At 34.6% G+C, this 27011-nt stretch overlaps 3 protein-coding genes across 4 annotated transcripts; all 3 read right to left on the reverse strand.

Annotated features, from left to right (window-relative positions):
- Nucleotides 1–4366: 4366 nt before the first annotated feature.
- Nucleotides 4367–9634, reverse strand: LOC136813524 (uncharacterized). 2 transcript variants are annotated; one of them, XM_067070042.1, is made up of 3 exons: nucleotides 9556–9634; nucleotides 9115–9288; nucleotides 4367–6990 (listed from the first exon to the last, which is right to left on the reverse strand). In XM_067070042.1, exons 1-3 carry the CDS (start codon nucleotides 9623–9625, stop codon nucleotides 4853–4855), a joined length of 2382 nt encoding a protein of 793 aa, XP_066926143.1. In that variant the 5' UTR covers nucleotides 9626–9634; the 3' UTR covers nucleotides 4367–4852. The 2 variants fall into 2 exon arrangements, with proteins under 2 accessions (XP_066926143.1, XP_066926144.1); XM_067070043.1 differs by lacking the exons at nucleotides 9115–9288; nucleotides 9556–9634 and adding an exon at nucleotides 7710–7880.
- On the reverse strand, nucleotides 9631–16023 carry LOC136813516 (uncharacterized). The gene is made up of 4 exons (XM_067070036.1): nucleotides 15792–16023; nucleotides 12751–12839; nucleotides 10756–10908; nucleotides 9631–9818 (listed from the first exon to the last, which is right to left on the reverse strand). Exons 1-4 carry the CDS (start codon nucleotides 15884–15886, stop codon nucleotides 9631–9633), a joined length of 525 nt encoding a protein of 174 aa, XP_066926137.1. The 5' UTR covers nucleotides 15887–16023.
- Nucleotides 16024–19308: 3285 nt separating this feature from the next.
- Nucleotides 19309–20457, reverse strand: LOC136813518 (uncharacterized). The gene has a single exon (XM_067070037.1). It carries the CDS (start codon nucleotides 20455–20457, stop codon nucleotides 19309–19311), a length of 1149 nt encoding a protein of 382 aa, XP_066926138.1.
- Nucleotides 20458–27011: the final 6554 nt, after the last annotated feature.

The raw sequence follows: 27011 nt of genomic DNA on the forward strand, positions 1-27011 counted from the left end.
TTCTGGTCTGATTTTCGTTCTTTGAGCACTTTCAGCAAGGGTAAAATACCCTCAGGAAGCTCGTTTCAGGCTTAGAAGGTCCATACTGATGACGCGAGTGATCGCGAGTGGTTCCCGTCGACAGATGTAGAGTCGGCGTATAGTACAAGAAGGAGATAATCAGGCCTTGGTCAGAAAAGCGTGGGATTCCCACACAATCTGACTAAATTTTTCGAAACTCGATCCAGCCGTCCGTTTGAGCTCAAATTTGGCACAAAGGTGCCTTGTGGTGTGCTTAATCGACTCCAACCGTCAAAATCGGTTTTGGAATTTTTCCCGGACTTCCCAGCCGTTTTTGCCGTTTTTCGAAAATTCGTCACCGCGCACCGTGCGACGCTTATTGTGAAGCCCTCAAACGTGCCGGCAAACTCAGATTTGGCACGAAGACAGTTCGAGGGTGGACACAGTTCGTAGAAAAATTGGCATTGTCCGGGGGGTCCGGGGGACCCCGCACGGCGGCGCCAAAAATTGCAAAGTTAAGGAAATTTTTGAAGGGTGGCAACTGCGGTGGCAAAAGTGTTACCATTTTGAAATTTTTATAACTTCTTTAGAATTATGAGGACTAGGTTTGAAGTGAATTTCAGGGGTCTGGGACAATTATTCGGGGAGTTATTAAGTGCCGAAGTTGGTACCGGGGCCAACTTTGAAGCTTCGTGGGGGGTCCAAATCAAATCTTTTCGATCTGAAATTTTTTGTGCCTTATTTTTTCGTAAAAACGCGTTCTTCCTGAAAAAATCAGTTTCATATCATGACGCGTTCCACAATTCGACCTTCGCCTCGCGGGGGGTTATTCGGGCCTAATTCTGGACTTGGTCTCAGAACAGCGATCTCAGGAATGGCCGGGCCGATCGGGCTGAAATTTTGAGGGATGTTTTGGCTTTATAGTGGGAACTCCAGTGCCAAATTTCAGAGTTATATTAATTTTGGTTGGCTCAGAATTCAACTGACAAGGTCGGTGCCGTGGTACTTTTCAAAAACCCCGTACGGGGTATGTACGGGGATGTACGGCGTCAAACCCCGTCAGGCTGGACATTTGTGAGTGGGTACCAATCCCCCAAAGTATCAAAGGCATAGCATCAATACTCAACTCAGGCATGCAAAATGAAAATTTCCTTAAGTCAAAAGTAACATTTCGAAAAATGACTAAGTCCAGATTCGGTTTCGAACAGAAGAAACGATGATTTCGCTGACTCTGAAGACAAAAGATTTAAGCAGGTAAATTTACTTCACAAGACTCGTGGAATTTTTTGTAGAGGAAATATGATTAAGAAAAATAGAATTTTTTGTAGAGGAAATATGATTAAGAAAAATAAAAATGTGGTTAAAATTTTTTCACCTTTCTTTTTGGCAAATTTATAAGAATACTTCACCACTTTTATCTTTTCAACTTAACCACCGAGACATATACGAGGCCCCCCAGCGGCACCCCTAATCACGCCATCACGCAAAAAAATTTTCTCCATTACGCATCACGAAAATGGCTAAAATTTGTCATCACGCAAAAAATAGCGAAAAATAGCCCAAATCACGCATCACGCCTCAAATTTTTGCCCTATCACGCATCACGCCAAAGTCTTGATCACGCCATCACGCCAAAAAAATCTCTAATCACGCCATCACGCAAAAAAAAAGTCTCAATCACGCCATCACGCAAACCGCTGGGGGGGGGCTCATATACTAACATCCTAAATACGTTGTAAATACCCAAGGAAATGTAAAAGAAAATACTTTTGTTAGAAGACAAGGAGAAGCCTTGCAGCTCCCACAAAAAAGTATCACCGATTTATGATCAAAGTTAATAATCATTTTGTCCCTAACAAAAGAGATTGACCATGTCTTTACTAATAGACCTTTTTCATAAACAAAAACGACAAAATCCCATAATTTTTATGTAGTGATGAAATTATTTTTGACACTCAAAACTCCTCTTCAAGTTTAATATTTTACGACCCCTTGAAACCCCCTAGATGATGATAACTTCTAGCTGCCGTACCATAAGGGTTTTATAAAAGCAGAGGTAATAAAAGTTAGATGGAGTATCAACTTTTCTGTAACAGCTTTAATGGTTGTAAAAATCTTTAGAAATTTCTTTCAAATCGGCCTCCTTTGATTACCAATCACTTTTAGCAAAAATCAGTCAAGATTTATAGATTATAAGAACTAAGTAACTTATTCTGTCAAACAAAACCTCGTTTTTTCAGGAAATGCTTAAATTTTTAAGTGTTTAAATTTCTTTATTAGGTAAAAGAAGTTTTTATTTTTGTAGGGAAACTTTCGGGAGGTAAAATTTTTCAAATTTTGCGAATTCTTCGCTGTTTTTGGAACTTTCTTAGTTACAAATATATTTAGATCTAAAAGAGCAGCTATCTCCAAATTTTAATAGAATGGAGATGAAAGGTTGCCATTAGTAACACCCCCTTCTCACAGCCCCACTGGAAAAATTGTCCAAAATATCCTCCCCGGTGGGAAATTAACCCCGAACTTTTGTCCCCACTGAAAATAATCAAGTAAACCAAACCTCACTGCATAATATTATACTATTTTTCCCTTCCCCACTGAATTTTCTGACTTGAAAACAAAAGAATTTAAATCCCCAGCCATAAAAAATAATAGAAACATCGATCCCCATCGACTTTCAGTCCGTTATTTTTATCCCCACTGGCTAAAATAATCCTACCGGGTCTGTGAGAAGGGGAGTTTAGTAGAAATCTAAAAATTAACAAAATTTACCCATGATCTCCCGAGCAGCAAACATTTTAAATTCGATGTTTTGTGCTTATCCTTGCAAAGTTTTCTAATTTTTCATCATCAAAGCTGTCATCATACAATGATGAAATTAAAAATATTGCTTGTTTTTATTCAAAATCTCTTCGACTTTAATAGTCCCATGAGTAAAAGCAAAATTAATGGCTTTTTCCCAAAGCAACAGTTTGCTATCAATGATATGATACAATAGAATAGTAGGAGTGATGGCTCCATCTATTTTTTACCTTCATGATAAAAGTGAAGATGGATAAAGTACATTTCAAAAAGTACTTTGTCTTCTTTAAGTCTGTCTTATTGGCAGTGGACACAAAATGGGCTTTAGCTTATGAAAGAAATCAAATTAGATTGTGGTTGTGCTCGTTGAAAAAATATTTCCGAGTAGAATATGTCAAATAAGAAAAATTGTGGTTAACTTTCCAAAACCTACTCAAATAAAACTATTAGTTAAAGTACACTGACAAGGTCTAGCAGTTCTGAGCAGTTAATTCTAATAATTAGTTAAGAAATCGAAAAAGCTTAAAATGGTAAGATCAAAATATACCTTATACGTATTCATTTAGATGAAAAAATCACATTTGTACATTTTTTTACATCATTTCGAAAAATTTCATCATCGAAAAATTTATCCTTTAGTATAATAGACTACTGGAACCTTGAAATTATAAATCAGCACTTCCAATAAAATACACGCGATAAAAAGTCTTTAAAAGTTTCAGAAATGTGGCTATAACAAAATATCAAAATAACTAAATTAAAAAATGGCTGTGTTAAATCTACTTCTAACTAAATAATATATATACCATATATGTTGGTGAAAATAACGTGGCTTACTCTGAAATAAATATAATAACGCTGAAAGGTTTTATTTTGAAAAATAGCATCATTTTACTTATTTTAGCTCAAAATCAATATTTAGCAAACCCGTGTGGACCGGATTTTGGCTAAAGTGCCTAGAAATAGAGGACATGCTATTGTCCTAAAAGGGCTTTTCATGGTTACCATTCAATTTATCTAGAACACAGGCTATTTCTAAGCATAGTGTCTATAAAAATCAGGTTAAAAATCGAACAATTTGTGAGTACCTTAAAAGTGAAAAAAACTTAAGTACAATAAACATCATATACATGTAAAGTCTGTTTCCAATGTATTGGCAGTCCGCACATTTTGGTTCATTGCTCTTGAAAGAAAGTAATACCTTGTTGAAAAGAAAATTCTGAGTAGAAGAATTTAAAGCTTTAACATTTTTCAAAGGATTTGTAAATGAAGATGAAAAATGAAGAGAAAAAAATGAAGATTTTTTCTACTGTCAAAATATTTTAATTTATGTTTTTCTGAAGCTTTGAACTTTGCTGATTTCAAATATGTATTCAGATTTTTCATATTTTTCTTTCATCAAAAGTTACAGCCCTCCAAAATAGGCTAAAAATGGCATAAAAAGGACAAAAACAGGCAAAAAGGACAAAAACAGGCAAATTGGACCCGCTTTGGAGGGCTGTAACTTTTGATAGAAGAAAGACGTGAAAAATCTGAAGTCAGCGAAGTTCAAAGCTTTAAAAAAATATAGATTCAAATATTTTGGCCCAGTAGAAAAAATCTTCATTTTTTTCCTCTTCATTTTCGAATTCTTTGAAAAAATTCAAAGCTTTAAGTTATTCTACTCAAAATTATCTTTTTAACGAGGTATTACTTTTGATTATATCGTTTTTCCTTCAAGAGCAATGAACCAAAATGTGTTGACTGCCAATAGTTTTGAAACAGACTTTAGTTAATCTACATAAATATCAAATAAACCTATGTGCTTAAAAATGTCTTTTTTCGTAAAAATGTCTTTTTTTCGTAAAAATATACAAATAAACCTACAATGCTTAAAAATGTCTTTTTTCGTAAATATCTTTTTTCCTTAAAAAAAACAAAAAAAAAATTGAACTTAAAAAACAAAAATGAATAAAAATTGTCCTTTCCAAAGTTGCAAAGTCAAACATAACAAAATTACCAACAAAATTGTTCAGCGTTCTTACAGGAAAAAGAATATTTTTGAGCCAATATCTTAGGGATTTTCGTAACGTACCCAGATGTCTTTTTCTTTCAAAACACCACGAAATAAACCATCTAAGTCCTCTTGATTTTCAATATATCGCGAAACTTCTAACGTAGGCCCACATGTATGAGGCAGTGGTACCATAAGCTCTCGATAGATTGCACCATTAAACTCAATGTAAATCTTTGCCAGTCGCTCACATCCAGTAACAAAGCGTAAGAAATTGCAGCATTCATCCGTTGGTAGCTGCTTGACAAACTCTTTGACGAATTCAAAGACTTTCTCCTCGTGACGTTTTAACAATGTGTATTTTGGTTCGAGAAGATCAGCAACCTCAACACCATTAGGTTTCATTTTCTGCATAAGAGTAATAAACAGATCCTCGGTAATACCATTTAGCGGCATCGAGTTGGTTTCTTTAATACCTTCTTTCATGTAATATAAAAGGCATGCTGGTAAAGCAAACGTTACATGAAAAATTAATCGGTTGGTGAGTTCTTTAATTGAGTGTGGACTTGGTATCCCATTCATGCTGAACTTCACAAATAACTCTTGCAGCGAATTTTTCAAACTCACATCGTACTCAGATTCTTCAGATGCTCTCTGCAAGATTTTGCAATCTTCTCTGTTTAAACACTTCAAGAATTCTCTCTTTGTGAGATCGTTAGATGGCTCGTTACCCGTTAAAATCTGAAATAGTACTGCGTTGTTGATAAATGGTGGTATGTAATTAGCAATCATATAACCAGAAGCTAATATTTGACCTAAATTCTTCATCAATATTGGTGATAGGGAGTGTGACGGGTTGGTTAGCAAATAGTTATCATAACCAATACCATATTTTTCACAAAAGGCATTCCAAAAGTCAGAAAAAAGACTTCTCGATAAACCATCTAGATCCTCTCCTCTCTCGCCTTCAAATCTGACATATATATTACTATTTGAGAAGTTGAATTGTGTCATGGTATCATCAACTAAATTGGTTCTCCTGATCAAGAGTTCTTGTCTTTGGGTGAACTTTTCCAAGGTGTCACTTCTCATTTTCTCTAAGAAAGTTAAATCGGATGGTATGTCTAGTTGGTTGTTAAATATTGAGGCATCTTCTGAAACAACTTCGACGGTATCATTATCTTTAACAAACGTTTTCAAATGCAATGGGATGTTTCGTCTAATGTAATACTCGTTATCAAGACTGTTCACTAAATGGTAGTTTTTCCCAATTAGATTGGGAAATAATTGTTCAACTTTTAAGTAGAGAACCTCTGGTGATTGAGAGCGTCTTACTTTTAATTGGGCTTTGTTGACACCATACGTTATATTTAAATTTATGGTGAAAACTATGTCGGATGCTCTAATTGGCTGAGATCTAGAAATCGAGGATCCACCAGGAAGAGTTGTCGCTGACAGTAATGGAGCACCTGTACAATATGATAGACTGCTGGTTGATCTGTTTAACGTTGCTGGCTGGTGGCTGGCAACTGGATTTGCTGTTGATGGTACGGAAGGTGAGAGACTGCTGGTCGATCTGTTTAATGTTGCAGTATGGTGGTTAGCAACTGGATTTGCTGTTGATGGTACAGACGGCGATAGACTGCTGGTTGATCTGTTTAACGTTGCTGGCTGGTGGCTGGCAACTGGATTTGCTGTTGATGGTACGGAAGGTGAGAGACTGCTGGTCGATCTGTTTAATGTTGCAGTATGGTGGTTAGCAACTGGATTTGCTGTTGATGGTACAGACGGTGAGAGACTGATTGTTGAGCAGTTTGACAGTGTTGGCTGGTGGCTGGCAACTTGATTTGCTGTTGATGGTACGGAAGGTGAGAGACTGCTGGTCGATCTGTTTAATGTTGCAGGCTGGTGGTTAGCAACTGGATTTGCTGTTGATGGTACAGAAGATGAGAGACTGATTGTTGAACAGTTTGACGGTGTTGGCTGATGACTAGTGGCTGGATTTGCTGTTGATGGTACAGAAGGTGAGAGACTTATGGTTGAGCAGTTTAATGATGTTGGCTGATGTCTAGCAACCAGATCTGCTGTTGATGGTACAGAATATGATTCACTGAGGGCCGAACTGATATCGGTTGGTAGGTGTATAAGGTTAGTAAGGTTGTTGACAACTGGACCAGCTAATGGATTCAAATCAACATCTAAAAATACAGAAAAGAATTTCCAAATAATATTTTATGTCTGATTCAAACAAAAAATGAATTTATTAAAAGTTGAGTTTCGACCACACCATGACAAAATAAGGTACACTTTTTTGAAATGAAAATTGATTTGGTTAGGTAATCGAATTCTCACCGAAAAATCCGCCAGATGATGTCAGTGACTGTACAGAACAATATTTTAAAAAAATTTTTAAAATTTGACGTGTCTTGATCACTTTTTTTAACAAAAATTATGTTTAATGTGTTATCAGGATTTTCCACACAGGAAATTAAAGTTTTGATTCAGTCTGAAGTCATTAGAAAAATGTTGAACAATATTCAAACTTGAATGTTTTTTTATCCATAATAGATAACAATTGAATTTTACATTCAAAAACAATTAGAACAAATGAAGAGAATCCCGAAGATGCAGCCAAGCCCAGGCAGAAATCAAAACTATTAAATGTAGAAGTTGATAGGAGTTGTAAATGCATAAAAAGTCACTTTCTTTTCAATGGAAAAATTCCCTTTCTTTTATTCAACATCATTCTAGCCTTTTCTGGTTTTATATTTCCAATTGACAATGTGAGATCTACTTTTATTGGACATATCTATTGGAACTACTTTCAATATATTAATAGGGCCAATGAAATAAATTTACTGATTGGAGCAAGATTTCAGTGTATACCACAGACCCCCCATATAATACATTTCCTCACCTACTAGTCCTGATATGTTTGATACGCTCTGATCCATAAGTGTTGGCATCAGTGATTGAGTTGGGTTAACCATTACAGATAGTGGCTGATTTGCTAAGGTTTCATTAAACAGTTGAGATTGAAATGATAAGTTGTTCAGAAGATAACCACCATTTGAAGAGTTCATGTTAACATCTAAAAAAAGAACAAAATAGATTGTTTATGTAAAGAAGACATTCTTTCAAAACTAACACTGTGAATATTTTTAAATTTTCAAGATTGTGGGTATGGCACTCTTCATCTTTTATTACTACTTCAAAAAAAAAACTGATAGAATGGGTTAAAGCGCTAACATAACATCTTTAAAAACTTGTTATTTTTATAAAGAACAGATTGGTGTTTTTACACTATAATTTTAAAGAATAGGTTGATAGGAGTGTTACATAAAAGTCACTTTCTTTAAACATTCCCTTTCTTTTAATTCAACATCGTTCTAGCATGGAGGTAATAAGAAATAGATGGAGAATAAATGACTTTTATTTCATTGTACCTAATCATCGGAAGCAAACGGCTCCTTGGTTGCAATGGGAAAAAGTGATTAATTTTGTGTGCACTCGTGGGAATATTTAAGTTCATAAAAAACTGAACAAAAAGGTGTTGGATTTTTAACAGCTCTATTGTGAGATAATAGCTTTCTTGATCAAAATGAGAAAAAGCTTGCCGGAACAAGCACAAAATCCTATATTTTTAAGGGCCTCCTCTGCATAAATCACGATAGATTTTAAAAAAAATCTTATTACGATTAGGTAACCTTTAAATACCTTTAAATTAATCATCCATCAGAAATTGAAAGCCCCCTCCCTTTTAGACGTAAAGATTTCTAATGAAGAAATTTTCAAAGAAGATATGCTGAAACTCTCAAAATTAGCAATATGTTTGCCCAAAAATACATCGATATGAAATCATAGAACTATTGTAACCTTACTACGAGAAAATTATTTTTGTATCGCGTTTGAACAAGAACTTTTTGCATAAAATGTTTATTTCAATCAGGATAACATTCTCACTTCTGTTCTTATAAATTTACATTTCGGATTTTTTTGCTTCCAATGATAGTAAATCAAAGAAAACCGATTTGAATGAAAATATAAAAGAATTTAACGATAACTTGGGGCCATTACCGAGTCATTTATTCTCCATCTATTTCTTATTACCTCCATGGTTCTAGCGTTTTCTGGTTTTATGCTTTCACTGAAGTTTTTGTCTATAGATACAATGTAAGATCTACTTATGATATCTATTGGAACAACTTTCAATATACCAATAGGCCAATCAAATAAATTTACTCATTCATTGGTGGAGCAAGATTTTAGTGTATACATCGCAGACACCCATATAATACAGTAACATTTCCTTTAAGCCTTACCTACTAGTCCTGATATGTTTGATATGCTCTGATCCATAAGTGTTGGCATCATTGATTGAGTTGGGTTAATCATTCTAGATAGTGGCTGATGTGCTAAGGTTTCATTAGACAGTTGAGATTGAAAGGATAAGTTGTTCAGAAGATAACCACCATTTGAAGGGTTCATGTTACCATCTAAAAAAAGAACAAAATAGATAGTTTATGTAAAGCAGCCATTTGTTCAAACTAACACTGTGGCACTTTTTAAATTTTCAACATTGTGGGTATGGCACTATTCACCTTTTATTGCTATTTCAAAGTGACAACTTATATCAATTAATTTATTTCCATGAAATGAAGAAGCTTGAGATGCTCATTGCTTCTTTTTTATGTTTAAAAAAATCAGATAAAATCATCAAGAATAATCAAGACCATTGAATTAAAGATTTAAATGGTAGGTACCTTGAGAAAGAGGCATTAGATTTTCATTGACTCTCTCATTTGTAACGATGATTACTCCTTGGTGATTCATTTGCCTCAATTCTTCAGCCTGTTTAAATTAAGCTCTTGGTAAGTTTTATTTTGTTTTGTAGTATACAAAAAGAAAGTCTCATTAAGTCTAGGAAAAAGTGACCTAATCGATGTTCTTAGGTCCACACCCAGAGGTAGTGATGTGAATTTTACTTTGCCATTACCACCAACTTGGTAACATTGTTTTGGAAATCCTGAATTGAAATGACAAAGAAAAAAAAGATATACAAACCAGTCTAAATTAGTAGAACAGTTTAATTACTGAAGTATATAACTTTATTAAATGACAAAACTTTTAATGAATTGAATTTTAGAATCCTAAGAAAATCACAAAAAATTGTGAGTACATGTTTTCATACGCATACAGTCTTCTTAAACTTGGTTATGCTTATTCTTACTTTGGAATGAAGCTTGAATATGCTTGTCAAATGCTTATTTTCGCAAAAATATTTTTGAAAGAGATTATGCTTTTAAAAACAGGTATTTAATCAGTCAAAGTTGATACGAATTGAACACTCAAAACATGTCACATCCGTAATGAGTTGGTGTAATTTCAGATGCACAATCTAATGATTTACGATGCACAATTCGCAATCCATGCATAAAATATGTTAATTCATGTATAATTATGCCCCAATTATGCTAATCATGATAAAATATTTAGAGAGTTTACAAACTTTCATTCATTGAAGCTCAATTACAGGCCTGGCAATGAACAAAACTTTGCATATGCCAAAATAGCACTGCAATTTTTTTTTTCCGTGGCAAACAAAAGCGAGAAAAAATTATGCCGTTGTTTTAGAATTGTTGTATAAGTTTCATGACAATTATTAGGAATAATCAGCATACTTTATGCATGTGGATCGTGCATCGTGAATCATAAACCGTTAGATCGCGCATCTTAAATTACACCAACCCATCTGTAATGATCGATTTTCGAAAATTTTCAAACTTCGAAAATTATACAAGTCAGCAAATAATAAAAACCACGCTCAAAGTTTCGATGAAATAATTATGAATTTATCAAAATCAAACCTTTTATTAAAATGACATTACTTCAATTATCTAGTGGTACTTAGATTAATAAGCAGCTCCCACATAATTTCAAAATTTGAAAAAACTTAAGCTTACCATAACCACATCTCATGTGTAAGTGTACTGTTTCATCTGGTTTTGAAAATTTAGGCTTGGCTGACCCAGGAGGTAAATGATAAATCTTTAGCTTAACTGTCGATGGTTTAGGCCCTTTCTTCTTCTTGGTCTTGCTACCCTTTTGCTTTGGCCCTGAAATAAATAGAAATCAAATTAAACCTGACAGACTGATAAACAATATAATTTCAAATAATGTGATGTATCATATGTGATGTATGTAGATATCAATTGAATAAAATACAGCCAAAATCAATCAAATTCATTCAAATTTCCCTTGAATTTGATACATGTCTAAAAACAGTTACTGATATAAATTTCTTATCCATACAAACCATTCTATTAGTAAACAATTCTACTCTTATCGGTAAGATCTATAAAGTTATTGGTAATCAAATGGATCGACACATTTTCTGTAGAAATCAAAAGTGATTCTTTTCCCACGCAAGATCATCACATTTTGGGTATTCTCTTATAATCCTTTATTGTATTTGATAAGCTTTAAAAATGTCTGTGAGATACAAAAACAAGTCATGCAAAAATGAGTTCCTTAAGGGAGTAAACGCTGGTAAACGAGGTTAAAATTGTCTGGTTCATTTGGGAATATTGTGAACACAGCTATAATGATTTTCGTATATCGGGTAAAAAGTAAAGTGCTAAAACAGTCTAGAACTGTACCTAATTAAGGGACATATTCAAATTAAGGGACAGTTTCTAAATTAAAGGACAATCTGTCTCTTAAGGTTAAGTAAGGGACAAAAAACTTAACCAGGCGATGTTGATCGAACCCTATCGAACCGATTTTTGTAATTGAAACATCAAACTTTATCGATTACGAACAGAATGGAATGATAGGTGTTCGATTACCGAACCCAATCGAACACCTATTGAATTTTACGAAAATTTCTTGCTTGGTTCGATCACTGTTTTTTTGTTTGAAGAGGTTTGATTGGTTCGATAGAGTTCGATTGATTTGATAGAGTTCGATTGATGTTTAATGGGGTTTGATTGGTATTCGATGAGTTTGGTAAGTTATTCTTGATATGCATAAGTCAAGATTACATCATTTCGGAAACACCTGAAAACACTGGAATTTGACCCATAAAGAGTTTTACTAAAAATAAAAACACAGAGGTTGTTTTGGGTAATCAAACACCTATCATTCTATTTGAATCGGGTCCAATAAAATTGAATTATTTCGATGATTGAACTGTTCGATTCACCTGGACTAAACCGCAAATATCTCTAGATTTGTACGTGCCTGTCCCTTAATTTCAGTTCGGCATAAGTTGCATTGAATGACAGCCGCTAAAAAATTCTGCAATGCTGCTGTTTTTTGCAACGCTTCCACATGAAATGCAACAAGTGCGCTGCTATTCTACACAACGCTTCCAATCAAAACTTCTGATTGAGAATTATAAATAATTGGACCTCTTTTGTACAATCACAACAAGCAAAATCAGGCAAAACTTCTCTATTTTGAACAAATTAACGGTTTTTCGGACAAAGTGGCCTTACTGCCAAGGATGATTGTGAAAAATCCCTAGACGTAGGAAATTAAAATCCTGGGGTGAAAAGCTTACTTTTGGATCCTACAAAATACACATGATTTCGAGACCCCGTAAGAATAATATGCTATATTGTATCTTTATCATATATGTATTATGTTAATTGACCCTGACTCTAAAAACACACCCTGTGACCCCGTTCTTGGTTAAAAGAGAAGCGTTGTCAAATTTGACAATGGTTAAAGCTGCGATATTAGACAACGCTGCAGAATTCGACAGCGCTAAAGCTGTGGAATTATGCAGCGCTGTCATTCTATGCAATTTGCCGAACTGATTTACTGTAGAGACTGTCCTTTAATCAATGTCTTTTAATAAACGGACACACTTAGTTAGGGTTGTCTCTTAATTAAATACAGTCCTAGACTGAAAAGAAATGGGTCTTGATGGTTAGTGAAATATATATTCTTACCTCCTTGTCTTTTGTTGCTGGCAAATGTACGAATTGATGCAACATCATTGTAGAGTAGCTCCACATTTTGTTCAAAATCATCAGGCAATCTGCAATAAAAAAAAAACATTTTTAGAGATAAATTTATAATTTGTTTGGTTTTAACAGCGAGCTGCAAACATTGTTGGAGTATGAACCTATAGAAACAACGCGCGCCCATATCTGATCTTTGCCTTTCATGTTTGCCGCTGTTTGCTCTCTTCTATTATGAAATCTTAACGATATGATTGGTTGATTTTGATCACGTGAGCAGATTTTTAACGAAAGTCATAAATTGTTGTGTACAAAAAACAGAGAGAGAAAGAGATAAAAAGCAGCCCGTTGTAAAGACAGTAGAAAAACAAGGGAAATTTATCAGGAAAAAAATTATTTTTCTCAAAAAGGTTTGGTCAATTCTGAATTTAAACAATATGCTTTTAAAGTTTTTAAAATTTACATTCAAATGCCAAATTTACAATATAATTGTTAAATGATACTGTAGATGAAATTGCCAAAGTGTGATATCTGCTACAAATATATACCAGCGATGGATTTTCTGTTGATAAGAGTTTCAGATAAGCTCTTAATCTTTTGGAGGTCTTGGAGAGAATATAGTATTAATGTTGAACACTAAGAAGTTAAATTTATAATTCTGCATAAAGTCCATCCCATCCAAAAAACATACTCTGTTTTAAGCCCTCCATAACATTTATAGGACAACCTATATGGGTTGCATTAATCTTCTTCTTAGTCTACATTCAATATTCTCCAGAGAAGAACTGTTTTCATAACATTTCGACTTTATTTTTTTTCGACTGTATATACCCATCAACACGTAATAGTACAAACCGAACCCTTCTCATTCAAGATATTAAGTCATATTGCCTTTCGATAACAGAATCGGCTGTATAAACAGTCGAGGATTATGCCCTAAATAAGAGAATACCCAAGTTAAGGATTACCTTATTTAGGAGATTTTCAGTCTCTTATTTAAGAGAACGTTACCTAAACTAGGAGAATTCTGCACGTTTCACAAATTTACTTCAGAGCAGACTATTTGCGCAATGTGAAAATAAGATCACGTGAAAGATCACGTTTCCATGATTCCGATGACCCAAAAACCAAAATAAAATACCTTTTCATTCTTTTTCAAACTTCGAAAAACCATAAATAGCCTCATTTGCATGTGTTGACATAAATTTTTAATAATGAAGAAACACCCTCGACCTTCAAAACGCGTTTTTTCTCAAACTCCCTTATTTAGGAGAGACAAGAGCGACTCACTTTCTGTTTGACCCGCGTTTTGACCGCGCTTAAACGCGTTTCTTAAATATGGCCCGATCTATATTATTACTTTTCACGAAATTCTCATGATGTAGATCAGCCTTTAGATTGATAGACCCTAACCATCCTAGGTCCACGAAACAAAAGCAGAACTCAACCAAATTTTGCTAGAAGGGAGAAAAAAACGTACCGAGTCGATCTATGAAGTTCAAAACTTGCGCAAAATGATGACAAGGCCAAAAATTAGCGAAGAAAGAAAAGTCTCCTAGTTAAGAGAAAGAAATCTCCTATATAAGAGACCTTCTCTTAAATAGAGTATATCTCTTATTTAGGGCATAATCCTCGACTGATAAACATTACGATTGTATGATGTTATCAACCACACCACCAAGACAACAGCACAAAATCATCGCAGATTCAAATTATACTGTTAATTTTCGTTATAGCTTTTATATTTTGCTGAAAGAAGCAAACACATCATATGCTATACACGTTTTTTTTTTTTTAAGAAACTAGTTTTACCAAGCAGCCTCAATGTTTCTTAAGAAATCGGCCCTTTGAGCCTTAAATGTTTCTTACATGTTTCTAAACTTTTTGACATACTCAACCTCGTGGAATGCTGGATTGGTAGGTTCTTTATTCTCTACCGAATGAAAAAATGTTATTTTCTCATTCTCAGCCTCAGCATGTTTCTTACATGTTTCTTAGTTTTTAGGCATTCTGAGCCTCATGTTTCTTAAAAGTGTGTTTCTTAAAAAAAAAAAAACGTGTACAGGATCAGGATTGATAGTAATAGTTATGATATCCTTGTTTATCTTGTGATGTCATTGTCATTGACTAATATATTTTATTGCTAAAAGTAAAAAGACATTTTTAAATTCTTATCCCTTATAACAAAAAAACAAAAGAAAACAAGATGGCCAGAGATGGCGACGATTTCCCAGATTCTCGTCGACAAATATAAAGTAAAAAAAAACCTTTAGAAAAAGTTTGAGAAGATATTAAGTCTTCAAATAAAATGCACTAGGCAGTAAAATTATACTACTTTCACCATTTTTTGAGACGCAACACATCTCTTCTCAAAACTCACAAAATCATAACATTCAAAAAAACAATAAAATTTCAGAGAAAACCCCAAATATCTTCTGTTCTAGCCACGCTTTCTGTTTGATTTTTTGTTTTCACCAAAGAAGACACCCTCCTCCACATCTATGCTAAATTACTTTCCCCTAACTGCTCTCAAAACTTTGGAATTCGAAGGAGAGTCCAGACCTCATTTCTTCTGGAAAACCCGAAAAAAACAGGAAAAACCCCGATTTTCTCGATTCACTGGATTTATAAGAAGTTCACAGATGATACGTTTACCCCTTATTTAAAGCTTTTAATCAATAGTGTATTTCTTCAATTGACATTGATAAAACATAATAGAAATAGATTACGTAAGCTTTCAAGTTCGTACTCCAATAATGTTTACAGCTCGCTGGTTTTAACATTTGATTGTGATTATATACATATGGTAGAATAATAGTACAGGTCTATGTCTTGGCTTGTATTTCTATAATGATCCAGAGGAAAATTGCTGTTTGTTTATCATTTTAAGTTAGAAGAATAAACTATTATGTATAAAACTATGTGCTGTTATTCTGTGAAAAATGTTTTACTCAAACTCACAATTCGTCATGTACCACGACCACGTAAATCAAACCACAAACTGAGCAAGAAAAAATTTGTGAACTTACGAGGGATAAATCGCCGAAGAATGGCCTGATGAATTGGTGTCGTTTTCGTCGGCCATAGTCTCACCCCTCACAACCTTTATAAAATGAGCTACCATTTTTAGCACGCACGTGAACTCGAAAATAACATGAAACCTGGTTTTATAACATTAAACCTGGTTTTACGTCTGGAAACCTAGTTTAAGTTCACTTCATCTAGGTTTATGATAGCTTTATATGGGTTTATTTGATTTGGAGTGATAAGCGTTGCATACGGTACTGCTTTTAATTTGAAAAATATAAGTTTAATGTTTAGAAACTAGGTTTGCCGTATTTGATGTGCCAATATTTTGCCATAGTTGCACGGCATTTCGGACTTTAGGTGTCGAACCGGGTTCTGGGCCTACTTTTTGAAAATTTGCATTTTTAAGTAAGATAAGATAGGATAAGATAAATCTCTTTTCGTTTTTAGAAGAAATGTACAATGAATAAAAACCTAAGAACCTTTTAGCTCATAAATACTAAGCTTTCAAAGCCGTTCATTAGTAAAACAAAATAAAATCCTAGATAGCTATGGATCTAAAACTACTATTACTATACTATAATTGTGTTTTTATACCTTACATAAAAAATATACATAAGGTTCTTTGTATAATAAGTCAATAGCAAGACATAGTCGAACGAACTTGACAGGAGTAATGTTAATTTTTATTTTTAAACATGTTTCGATATATTAATATCATCATCAGTAATTATTTAGTGTTCTAAAAATAAACAAAAATTAGGTTATTAAAAGTGCAAGTAAAATGATAAAATGAGACGAAGTATAAGGACAAAATCAAAATAATCAAACTATCAAATTAACTTTTCAACGTTTTCTGGATATTCAGGACACCTCTTAAACGTTCATTCCATAATTACTCCCTTTCAGACAAAGAGTACTTTCCTCTAGAGTACATGTTTTCAAGGTACTGAACTGAGAAGTCAGTTTTCTCTTTACCAACACTACAAGTTTTCGAGTGTTCCAAAACTGCCGAGGTTCGTGATTTTTGGAAATGTTCCTTAAACCTTTGACCAAATTTTGTGGTAGTTTTTCCAACATAGAGTGATAAGCACGAGCACGAAATACAATAGATACCACAGTTTGAACACGATAAAGAACTGTCAACAGGATAACTACGACCATTGGTTGGTGATTCAATATGACTATTTTCGTTACGAATATCGTTGGAGCAAACAACACAACGCCGAGAACAAGCTTGTGGAAAGTTACTTTTGATATGGTTTTGAAACAAGAGACTACCGATTGAAGAACCGTTACATTTTACAATATCAAGTTTAATTTGATGATGACTGAGGGTTTTGTTGATACGACTAGCAAAGCGTTCAACTGTTTTTTCATATGATGTACCTGAGAGAATGGCCCATCTAACAGCATTAACTTCGGTTTCTGAACGTCCAGTATATGGCGTACGAAAACAACAATAATAATAGAAACGTAGATTAAGATGCATAATCCAGGTTTAAGCATCATAAAAACCGAAAGCCGGAGCCCGCATTTTCGGAACGTGGTTTAGTTTAACTTAATCTATATTTACCACATTGTGGTACACGCCACATCGACCGGATATCAGAACACGTGAGAATAATTATTCTTCACTGCGCTCGTTCTTCCAAAAATTTCTTTTTACCTGACCGACCGATCAGCTAACAGCATAATGGATGAAAATAACTTTTTTCAACTTTCAAACAGTAAAGCAGATTTAGTAGTGGGACCTGAGGTTGGTTATCTACAAATCATGTCCATGTTGGAGCAACGTTCTGAACGTTCCAGCTCTAGGAACAACATAATGGCACAACCATTAGCCTCATCTGCTGACCTGGTTGATAGGTAAGTTTTTTGCATTCTTCACGTTTACTTTTTTTATGAGACAGCAGCTAATATTAACAAGGGAAGGGTTTTTTTTTGAGATTATTTGATAATGTCTTAGAGGGCTATACTCAAAATTTTAAGTCTAAAATTCTAAAATTGCTGAGCTATGCAGACAAATCAGCCATTGTTTGATGCAGTTTGTGAGCTGCTGTGAGTGAACCTTTTTCGACGACAGACTCTTAAACTGGAAAGCCAGGATGACAAGCATAATTTTTAGTAAATGCGATCAATGATATCGAAAACACAACCTGTATTTTTAAATAGTACTGTGAGTGGTCCTAAATTCAACAGCCCTGCCTAATTCTGACGGGATTTTTCAAACATACAAAATAAAAACAAACCTTTCGCTGCAATGAAGTTTAGCTACCAAAGTGTCAATTTCTATTTCTATTTCTATAAATTAATCCAAAGGGTACATATGTACATTTTCCCGGATAATTAAACTGAGAGATTAGATAGTAAACCAAACATTATAACGTGAGATTGGGTAACTTGCATCAGTGGAGGCTAACATGCATAGCCCTCCCTCAAATGAAAGACCTGGCTGGTCATTAAAATACAACTGCTCCGCTCGCAGCTCTACTCTACTATTTTTGTTTTGATTTAATTTTGTATTTTAATGACCAGCCAGGTCTTTCATTTGAGGGCTATGCATGTTTGCCTCCACTGATGCAAGTTACCCAATCTAACGGTAGCCATCTTTTTTGCTGGATGTTTTGTTTCGATAGTTCATGCAATAGTTTACCGTTCAACTTGGAGAGGAAATGTTTGTACAAACATAAAATCTTTTTTCATAACTGTTATTTGGGGGGTCGGAAGTAGGCAGGGCTGTCTAGGACCACTTTTAAGGTACAAAGAAAATTCCTTACCACCATAAAAACTTTTCTACAAGCTCTAAAAACTTTCAAAACTACAACATCATGCCGAATCTGTCGAAATGAGTATTTATAACAGGGGCATCAGTTGTTAAACTTTCTCTTGAATCGAATAGGGCGGCTGTATCATCAGCGTATTCTGAATCTCCTAGTTCGAAGTCATCACCTTTTGTGTATGGTCTCCTGCCAGTTAGTACGAAATCCTTTTTGGTACGAAAGATGCATTGTGGGTGGTTGCGAGTTTGCCTCCATGTAATCATAATAGCAGCAATGTACATCGAAAAGAGTATTGGGCCGAGTACATCACCTTGTTTCACTCCGATTTTACAATCAAGGATGTGTGATATGGAATCGACAGTAAATTTCACTTGAATGGTGTGATGAAGTGCTTTGATAACACTTAGTAATTTTGGCGGTACGCCGAATCGTTCGAGAACTAGCCAGAGAAGATCACGCGGAACACGATCAAAGGCTTTTACTAGGTCTAGAAATAAAACCCACGTTTGCTGGTTGTGTTCGCGTCTCTTTTTCAATGCAAGTTTAACAGTAAAAATAGCGTCTGTGCATCCTCTTCCTGGGCGAAATCCGCACTGTGTTTCATGGTCCAGGCTTTCGGATATCGGCGTAAGTCTCTGATGAACAATTTTGGCTACGATTTTATAGGCTATTTCCAGTAACATGATACCACGGTAGTTACCAGGTAAACTCAGATCACCTTTTTTGGGTAAAACTTTTAGTAATCCGACATTCCATTGGTCTGGTGGTTCTCAGTGTTCCAAAATTCTAATACAACTTGTTTCAGAATAGTAAAGGTCTCTGGGAGTGCAATTAAAGATTTGAACATTAGAGGAGTTAAACCGGATTCTCCTGGGGCGTTATTCTTAAGTGATTGTGTTGCTTTAGTAATCTCATCATCTGTAGGATCATGATCGACACCTTCAAACACTGGTTGTCGTTCGAGCAGTTCAATGACAGTTGTATCGTAGATTGGTTCACGTTCATACAATTTTTGAAAGTGGTCTCGAAACACCTCAGCGTTTTCTTCGGCGTTGACACATTTCGATCCATCTGACTTTTTCATCATTTTTTCGGATGAAACTTTTGGTTTATTTAGTCCTTTTCTAAGTAACTTTACTTTATCCCAGTAAACTTTCGACCCTGACCCAGGATTGTTTATATCTTTACATATGTCAAGTATCCATTTGTTTTTAGATCGAGCAATTTCTCCTTTCAATTGTTTTCTGGCCTTTTTCAAGCGGTCATTAGAATGCCTCGTGGGTTTTCGGATTTTAAGAGATACAGCAGTGTTTCTCTCTTTAATTAACTGATTTAGTCGAGTTTGATTGGAAGCGAACCATCCAGGTTGTGGTCGAATGGTTTTAGGAAGTGTGGTAAGAGCAGAAAGCTCCATAGATCGTTCAAGTTTAGAATAGCTATCGGTATCGTCTGACTCCAGATACAAGTTGTTGACTCGTTCACAGTACATGTTCTTAATTCGAGGTTTAAGCAGAAGTTTTTGATCGAGACGTGCCACTCTTTGGCGTCGAGTGAAACGTTTAGAGAAATTCAAGTGTATACGCAATTTGACAAAAACAGCACGGTGGTCACTATCAATGAGGGGTGTCGTAACTCCAGCATCGGTACATCGGTTGAAAAAACTTTTACTGGTGATGAAGTGATCAATTTGATGTGGCAGTTTGGAACGGGGGTGTGTCCACGTTACGTAATCGTTTTTCTGGAAATACGTCGTGAGAGCCACTAGACTGTTGGTTTCGAGGTAGGTTGAAAATCGAATACCAGCGTTGTTTCTGTGTTTAAGTCCAAATTTTCCGATAGAGTTCAATTCAGACTGATGTATTTCGTTACGTTGGGAGATGCCCATACTTGAATTTGAGTCACAACCGATGACTAAAACGTCGTCTCGATGTTTTTGCTTATACAAGAGTCTAACTTTATCAAAAAGTCTTCCCATACATTATCATCAGCTACCCCGACAGGAGCATAAGCTGATATCAGGAAAATGCTGTTAACTTTAGTTTTTAAACGAATAGCAATGATTCGGGCACCAAATTCGTTGTAGATTACAGAGCCTGCGGCTTTCCAGGCTGTTAATGCGTCCGGATTTAAAGCGATCCCAACACCTTGCTCACCACGGCGACTTCGATGTTGGTGTTTTTCAAGTCCGTTAAAGAGAAAACGAATACCTTTGTGATCGATGTTTTCTATACTACTTCTCCAGGTCTCCTGTAAACACACTGCGAAGTATCCTCTTTGAGCGATTGAAGTGGAAAGTTCGTTGATTTTATCGTTTGACTTAAGTCCTCTCACGTTCTGTGATGCAATATGGATGTTATTTTTTCTCGCTTTCTTCATTAAAATTTGATGGTTCGCGACACCTTCAAATTTGTAGCTGATATGACCAAACCCAGATGAAACGTGGCAGAAACGAGAGCAGCGTGACAATCATTCCTGGCGAACGCAACGTCGTGTAGGGGTGGACAGCTTGACAGAGGTTCAATTCATCATGGTCCTTGTCTTTCTGTTATGTTATTCCTGAAAGACAAAGGACTTGCTCCCTCTTGCTGGGACACCCGGCTTTTCAGCACAGGCGCCCCAGACCGATGTGAAGATTTCGTCCCCGTAGACTTAAACTCAAATTTGGAGTAATTGGTGTTTCTTTTTAATTGTCAGCATACTAACCTAACTATAGCAGGTGGTATGATTCCTGTATTGCATTGTGCTTCAAGAGTTGTCGAATTCTGAGATCTATGAAAAAGTAGAGAAATGAAATTTCTAATTCATTATTAATATATCAACTTATAAACTGATAAGCCATAATTTGTATCAATTTTTCTCATTTAGTTTTGCCAAAGAACAAAACATTTACAAACCTTTTAGTTCTCAATGGAGTGGATACATTTTTGCCCAAGTTCAAACCAAACTCTAAACTGAGAAATTAGAAACAATATATTAAGTTGAAAACTAATTAAACTATTTCTGAAATGATTACAATCATCGAGACTATAGCAGATAAAGTATTTATATCTTAGAATTAACAATTTACATTTTTATCAAGACTATATGTATATCATACATCCATTATGTTATTGGAGTATAGAACTTGAACTTACTCATCGCATAATGCTTCCTAGAGAAAAGGCTGTGCTTCATGTAATATTGAGCGTTGTCTCTGTTGAGATATACCTTCTTCATTCAGCTGGTCACTTTCTAAGAGATTTGGTCACAAAAATTGAATTTAAACTCAAAATAATTTAGTTTTTTCTTTTCCTCATTAGAATTTCTGCTATCAAATTTACCCAAAAATTCTTACAAAAAAAACAAGTTTTTCTTTATTTAAAATATGCCTTTAAAGATACAGTAATACAGAATATAGAGTATTATACCAAAACTAACCCACCATTAAAAAACATATCTGCTCCATTTTTTACCATCACGATATGCTTCTTTGGCGAAGAATAAGTTGAACCACAATCATCAGTGATTAAAACTTTAGACGGGGGTTCGTATGATGCTTCTGTTGACTCTTCTGTTGAGTGGTCATAGGAAAAAACAGTATCACCAGACTTTGATACAACTGTCAGACAGGACACGGTTTTTTCTTCAAAAGGGATAACGCTGGCATCATCTTTGGCAAAGTTTGGATCACAAATTGTGGTGGCTAATGATGAATGAACATCTTTTGTTTTCTTGATAAGGAATTCAAGGAATTCAGAGTTTGAAATAAAACCAAATTCTTTTTTATAAAAGTGAAATTCATTTCTGACTTTTTCAGCAGCCTCGTCTTCACCAACGAAGATCCTAACATTTTTTCTATTTTTTTTTACTTGTTTTTCAGCCATTTAGCTAGTTACTTGGAAGAAAAAAAATCAAATTTATAAAAGAAAGAAATTAACTTGGCTCGTAGAATGAAACAAAACTTTTTGATTCTTTTGAAGAATATTTATAACTACTTTTACATTTTGTTCAATTTAGATTCATGTTCAAAAGTTTTGAGATCTTAAAGATTCAGTTTTATATTTGATCTGGCATAGTTCGAACCTCCCTTTTTATTTAAGGGGAGATGACAACTTTCAGAAAATCCAAGAAGGGGGGATTGCAAATTTTCCAGAGGAAGGGGGGATAGCAAGAAGAGAAAAGGAGGATCAGTCAAAAAAAAAAGGCAAGAAGGGGAGGGGGGTCGACATAATTTTGGTCAGAAAAATGACTTTCTTTATCAAACTTTCCAGGAGCTATTACAAAACAACCTTTTTCCATAGTACAGATTAATCATTTCTGTGTATTATTTCTATATAAAACCACAAGCATACATAATACAGGGTCAAGATAAGTTGTAGTCGTTCCTTTTCCACAGATCAGCAGCATTCACTTCACCTATCTACTTTCGTTTTCGCTATATTTTTTTAATTTGTTTACAAAATTTAAGCTATACTCTCGAACCGCGTATAACAGGCAGTTAAGCCAATCAGCTTTCGAGCTGACATCAGCATGTATTTCAGAGTATACCATGGAACTACCAGCAACTCCGACCCCTACTATAAGTATAGCGCTATTCCCTTTAAAGTTTGTGAATTGTTACCAAGATAATCAAGGGTTGATGAATATGGTTAAAAAAATCTGATTAAAAGATTATGGCTAAAAGGGTTTTCCCTAGAGTATCAGTAAAATAAAAGGTGTAAAATGAAAAAGAAAATATTACAATTTGATTGTTCTAGGTGGAAAACAGTAAACATTCTTTCCACATTACCCAGGGGGGGGTCCATGTACAAAACAGCGGCATGTATCAGTACTTTGTAGCAAATTTCGATTTTAAACACCCACCCACCCCTATAGTACAAAATGTACAAAATACTATCCAGCAAACTCCCAAAAACACCCCAACACTCCCTCTATTTTACAATATACTATCCAGCACTATCCAGCAAATACACCCTGACACCCCCTGTATAATACAATATACTATCAAGCAAACTGCCAAATATACCCCAACACCCCCATAATATACTATCCAGAAAACTACCAAATATACACCTACACCCCTTCATAAAATAAAAATTTTAAGCCAAAAAAACTTTGGGGCAAGTTTTTTATTCTTCCCATAAAAAAATTGACAAAATTGACAATTGACAAAAACAATTGAGGATTTAAAAAAAATTTCGACAAAATCTAAAATAAATCACAATTTGATTTGATTTTGGCTTTTTAGTACACAAATACTAAGCAGAAAATCCCAAATTTGACCCTGACACCCCCTGTATAGTACACGTATACTAAACAGCAAATCAGAAATTTGACCCTGACACCCCCATGTATTGTACACAAGTACTAAACAGCAAAATCTTTTTGAAAACACCCACCCACCCCATGATACATGCCGCTTTTTTGTACATGGACCCCCCCCCTGCATTACCGGGTGATAAAAATAAAACTCATGCAGGAGGCAAACTATAACTTTTTTTGTTAAAGATGTTTTTTGTTTGAAATTCTCACATTTTAAAGTTCATTATTTTTTGAGGCCGGGTGAAGTAAGAAAAATTCTCACCCAGCCGGTAACACGGAAGCAAACTTTTTTTAGTGTTGATCCTTTTTTTTAAAGAGGAATTTTTTTTTTAAACAAAACTATTTTTCTCTAGCACCTTCAGACAAGGGGTCTGCTCCAAATCGAGATGTTCCTGTTGCTTCCCGAAGCTTGGATGCAGGTGAGTTTTTTGAAATATTGATACAATAATAAAATTTGTAAAACATCTAGTACATGCACACAATTTATTTCTTGGATTGAGAAAGAGTCTTCTTTTGATTTGATTTTGCTGTCGTTTTCCAACATTTAAGCTTACAACTAAGGAAATTATAATTCATAAGCATTTGGCAAGGATAATATATTTCGAATATTGAACCCACATTTACTATTGAGTCTTAACAAAGGAAGGGGCAGGCTATTGCTTATAAGAAAACATGTATGATGGACTTTGATAAAAAATAACTTGTTGTTTCTCAGATTGCGCATCATCAAATGCTGAACTTAATTTGTCAGGTGGTGTGGCGCCTACACTCATTGAAGAAGGTGAGAGATGAATATTTGTTTTGTTTTTAGCTTGGAATTGAGTTGAAATATAAATTAAATTTAATTGTTCAATAAATAGAATTTTAGTGAGGAATAACCGTATGTTAAATGTTCATTAATTTTAAATTTTAGATTATATGTGTCAACCGTCATCTTCTGGTTTACAAAGGTTTCAGAGATTTTCATCTGACGAGGATGATGAAATTTCACAACAACAACTCCCTCGATCAACAAATTCAAGTTTATTGCCACCTCCTTTTCCGGAATTCTTGTTGTCTGGTCTCCCAGGGCATCTTTCAGTTGATTGGCATGGTGCCAATTGAAAATTTTACTAACTCTTGTTGAAAAGTCGAATCTCCTTCAAGACACGTATTTTGTCAAGTCACGAAGTCAAGCAGATTCACATTCATGCAGTGAAAGTTCAAAATCATATTGTGAAATGTAATTGCCCAAGAAACATAGCCACTCAAGGTTTGACTTTTATTTCTTCTTTTTTTTTTGAACGTGCATCCTTTTTTTGAATGTGCATCCTTTTTTATCACTATGTAAATGTAGTACCTTATTAAGGGAAGAAATTTTGCGGTTCAGTTCAGACATTGAAAATTTTCAGAATTTTATTTCACGGTCGAGGCCATTTAAAAAGGTTTTTCTCTCTCAAGATAAGAATAATGCTTAAAATTTTCAACAAAATGTGACATTGGTACCAATAAGGTAGTTGATGAAATCTCTTGAAAATGTTTTGCCCTTAAGGTACTAATCTCTGTCTTAAACTGAATCAAATCCAGATGCGTGAAATTGTCGAAATTGTATGCGTTAAATATTTACAAAAAAGGTATCGTTTAGTCAATTTGAGCAATTCATTCTTTATGGAGATTAACAACTTTACTTACTTTATTTAAAGGTATATGTGCTCATTCAATCGCCATTGCGTTCCATTTGGACCTGCTCGAACAGCACCTCGTTAAATGGACTCCAACAAATGACAATGTACTGTTGGAGATCCATCCACAAAATGCAGGCAAGAAAAAGAGCGAGTGGCCAAGAAAACGTAAACAGAGCCAAGAAAACGTAAACAGAGCCAAGAAAGAAATACTACAGGTTACCGAGACAAACGACCTGCGAAGCATGTGATAGAAGATGATGAAAAATTTCACCTAATCTATCTGAGTCAAACTCGTTCGACTGTTTGTTATGGCTGATTGAAAATTAATTAATAAATTAAATAAATTGATGAATTTTGATACCAAGGACCATATCATGTGGGGCCGACGATGATTCTGTGTGTTCATCTTTGCGTGTTCTCTTCTGACAGCCATAACAAACAGTCGAACGAGTTTGACTCAGATAGATTAGGTGATCGTATCCTTTTCGTACCACTCCTGGAAAAATAACGATGCGTCTTAGCTCAAAAAAGGAAAACGTTTATTTTCATTTGAAAAAGAAATGTCTTCAAAATGAATTTCCGGGAAAACAACTGACGATCGATGATGTGGTAGTTGATTCAATTATTTCTCAACCTAGAATCCAACACAAGTTGAAAATACGAGAAGAATTTGGGTTGATATTGAACTAAAAAATATTTATTCGGCTTCTTTTCTTTTTGTTTGTTTTTTCATTTCTTGCACGATTTATTTTTCACAAAATTGTACTTTCTTGGTGTTTTTCTGTTCGTCAGTCATTTTAGAGCAAGATTATTTTTGATTCAGTGTTTTTTTCTTATTTTTAACTGTAAATAAACTTAAAAAAGACAATTTATAGGAAAAGTGTAAACCGTGATTTTATTTTTCGATTTTATGTTATATATTTTAAAAAAAATTTTTTGTGTATATTTATTAGATTTCTTACTGTAAATAGATTTTGCAAAAACGAAACCTTATACATGTTTTTTTTTTATAAGCAAGTATCTGCCCCTACATCAGGCTCGCATTATGCTTAGCATTCTATTGTTCTCATTGTTTAGGTACCAAAAACTGAGCCTGCATATGCTTATAAACGTTATGCTTATAAAAGAAAAAACATGTAGGGACTCTTTAGTATTGAAAAGTGGACACAGTACTTGATTGTATTGATTATATTGAAAAGATAGCATAGAGTAGTTTATATTGTGCTTTTTAAAGCTTTTTTGATTTAGAATTTTTTTTTTTATTTTGGCTTAGTACCAGTCTATTCTCTCCTCAATCACAATAAGGGCCGCGAATCTTTTTTCCGGAGTTTATGGGGCCAATACCTCATAAGCCATTGCAAAATCAAATTTTACATTATCTAAATCCTTCTGACACCAAAACTCTTTCTAGTTTTATTGACTAAGTGTTCAAAAAGGAAGATTTACCTTCTCAAGGACAATAAACATGTTTCTT

This window comes from Clytia hemisphaerica, unplaced genomic scaffold (assembly GCF_902728285.1).
Source record: "Clytia hemisphaerica strain Z4C2 unplaced genomic scaffold, Clytia hemisphaerica genome assembly, whole genome shotgun sequence".
Lineage (NCBI taxonomy): Eukaryota > Metazoa > Cnidaria > Hydrozoa > Leptothecata > Clytiidae > Clytia > Clytia hemisphaerica.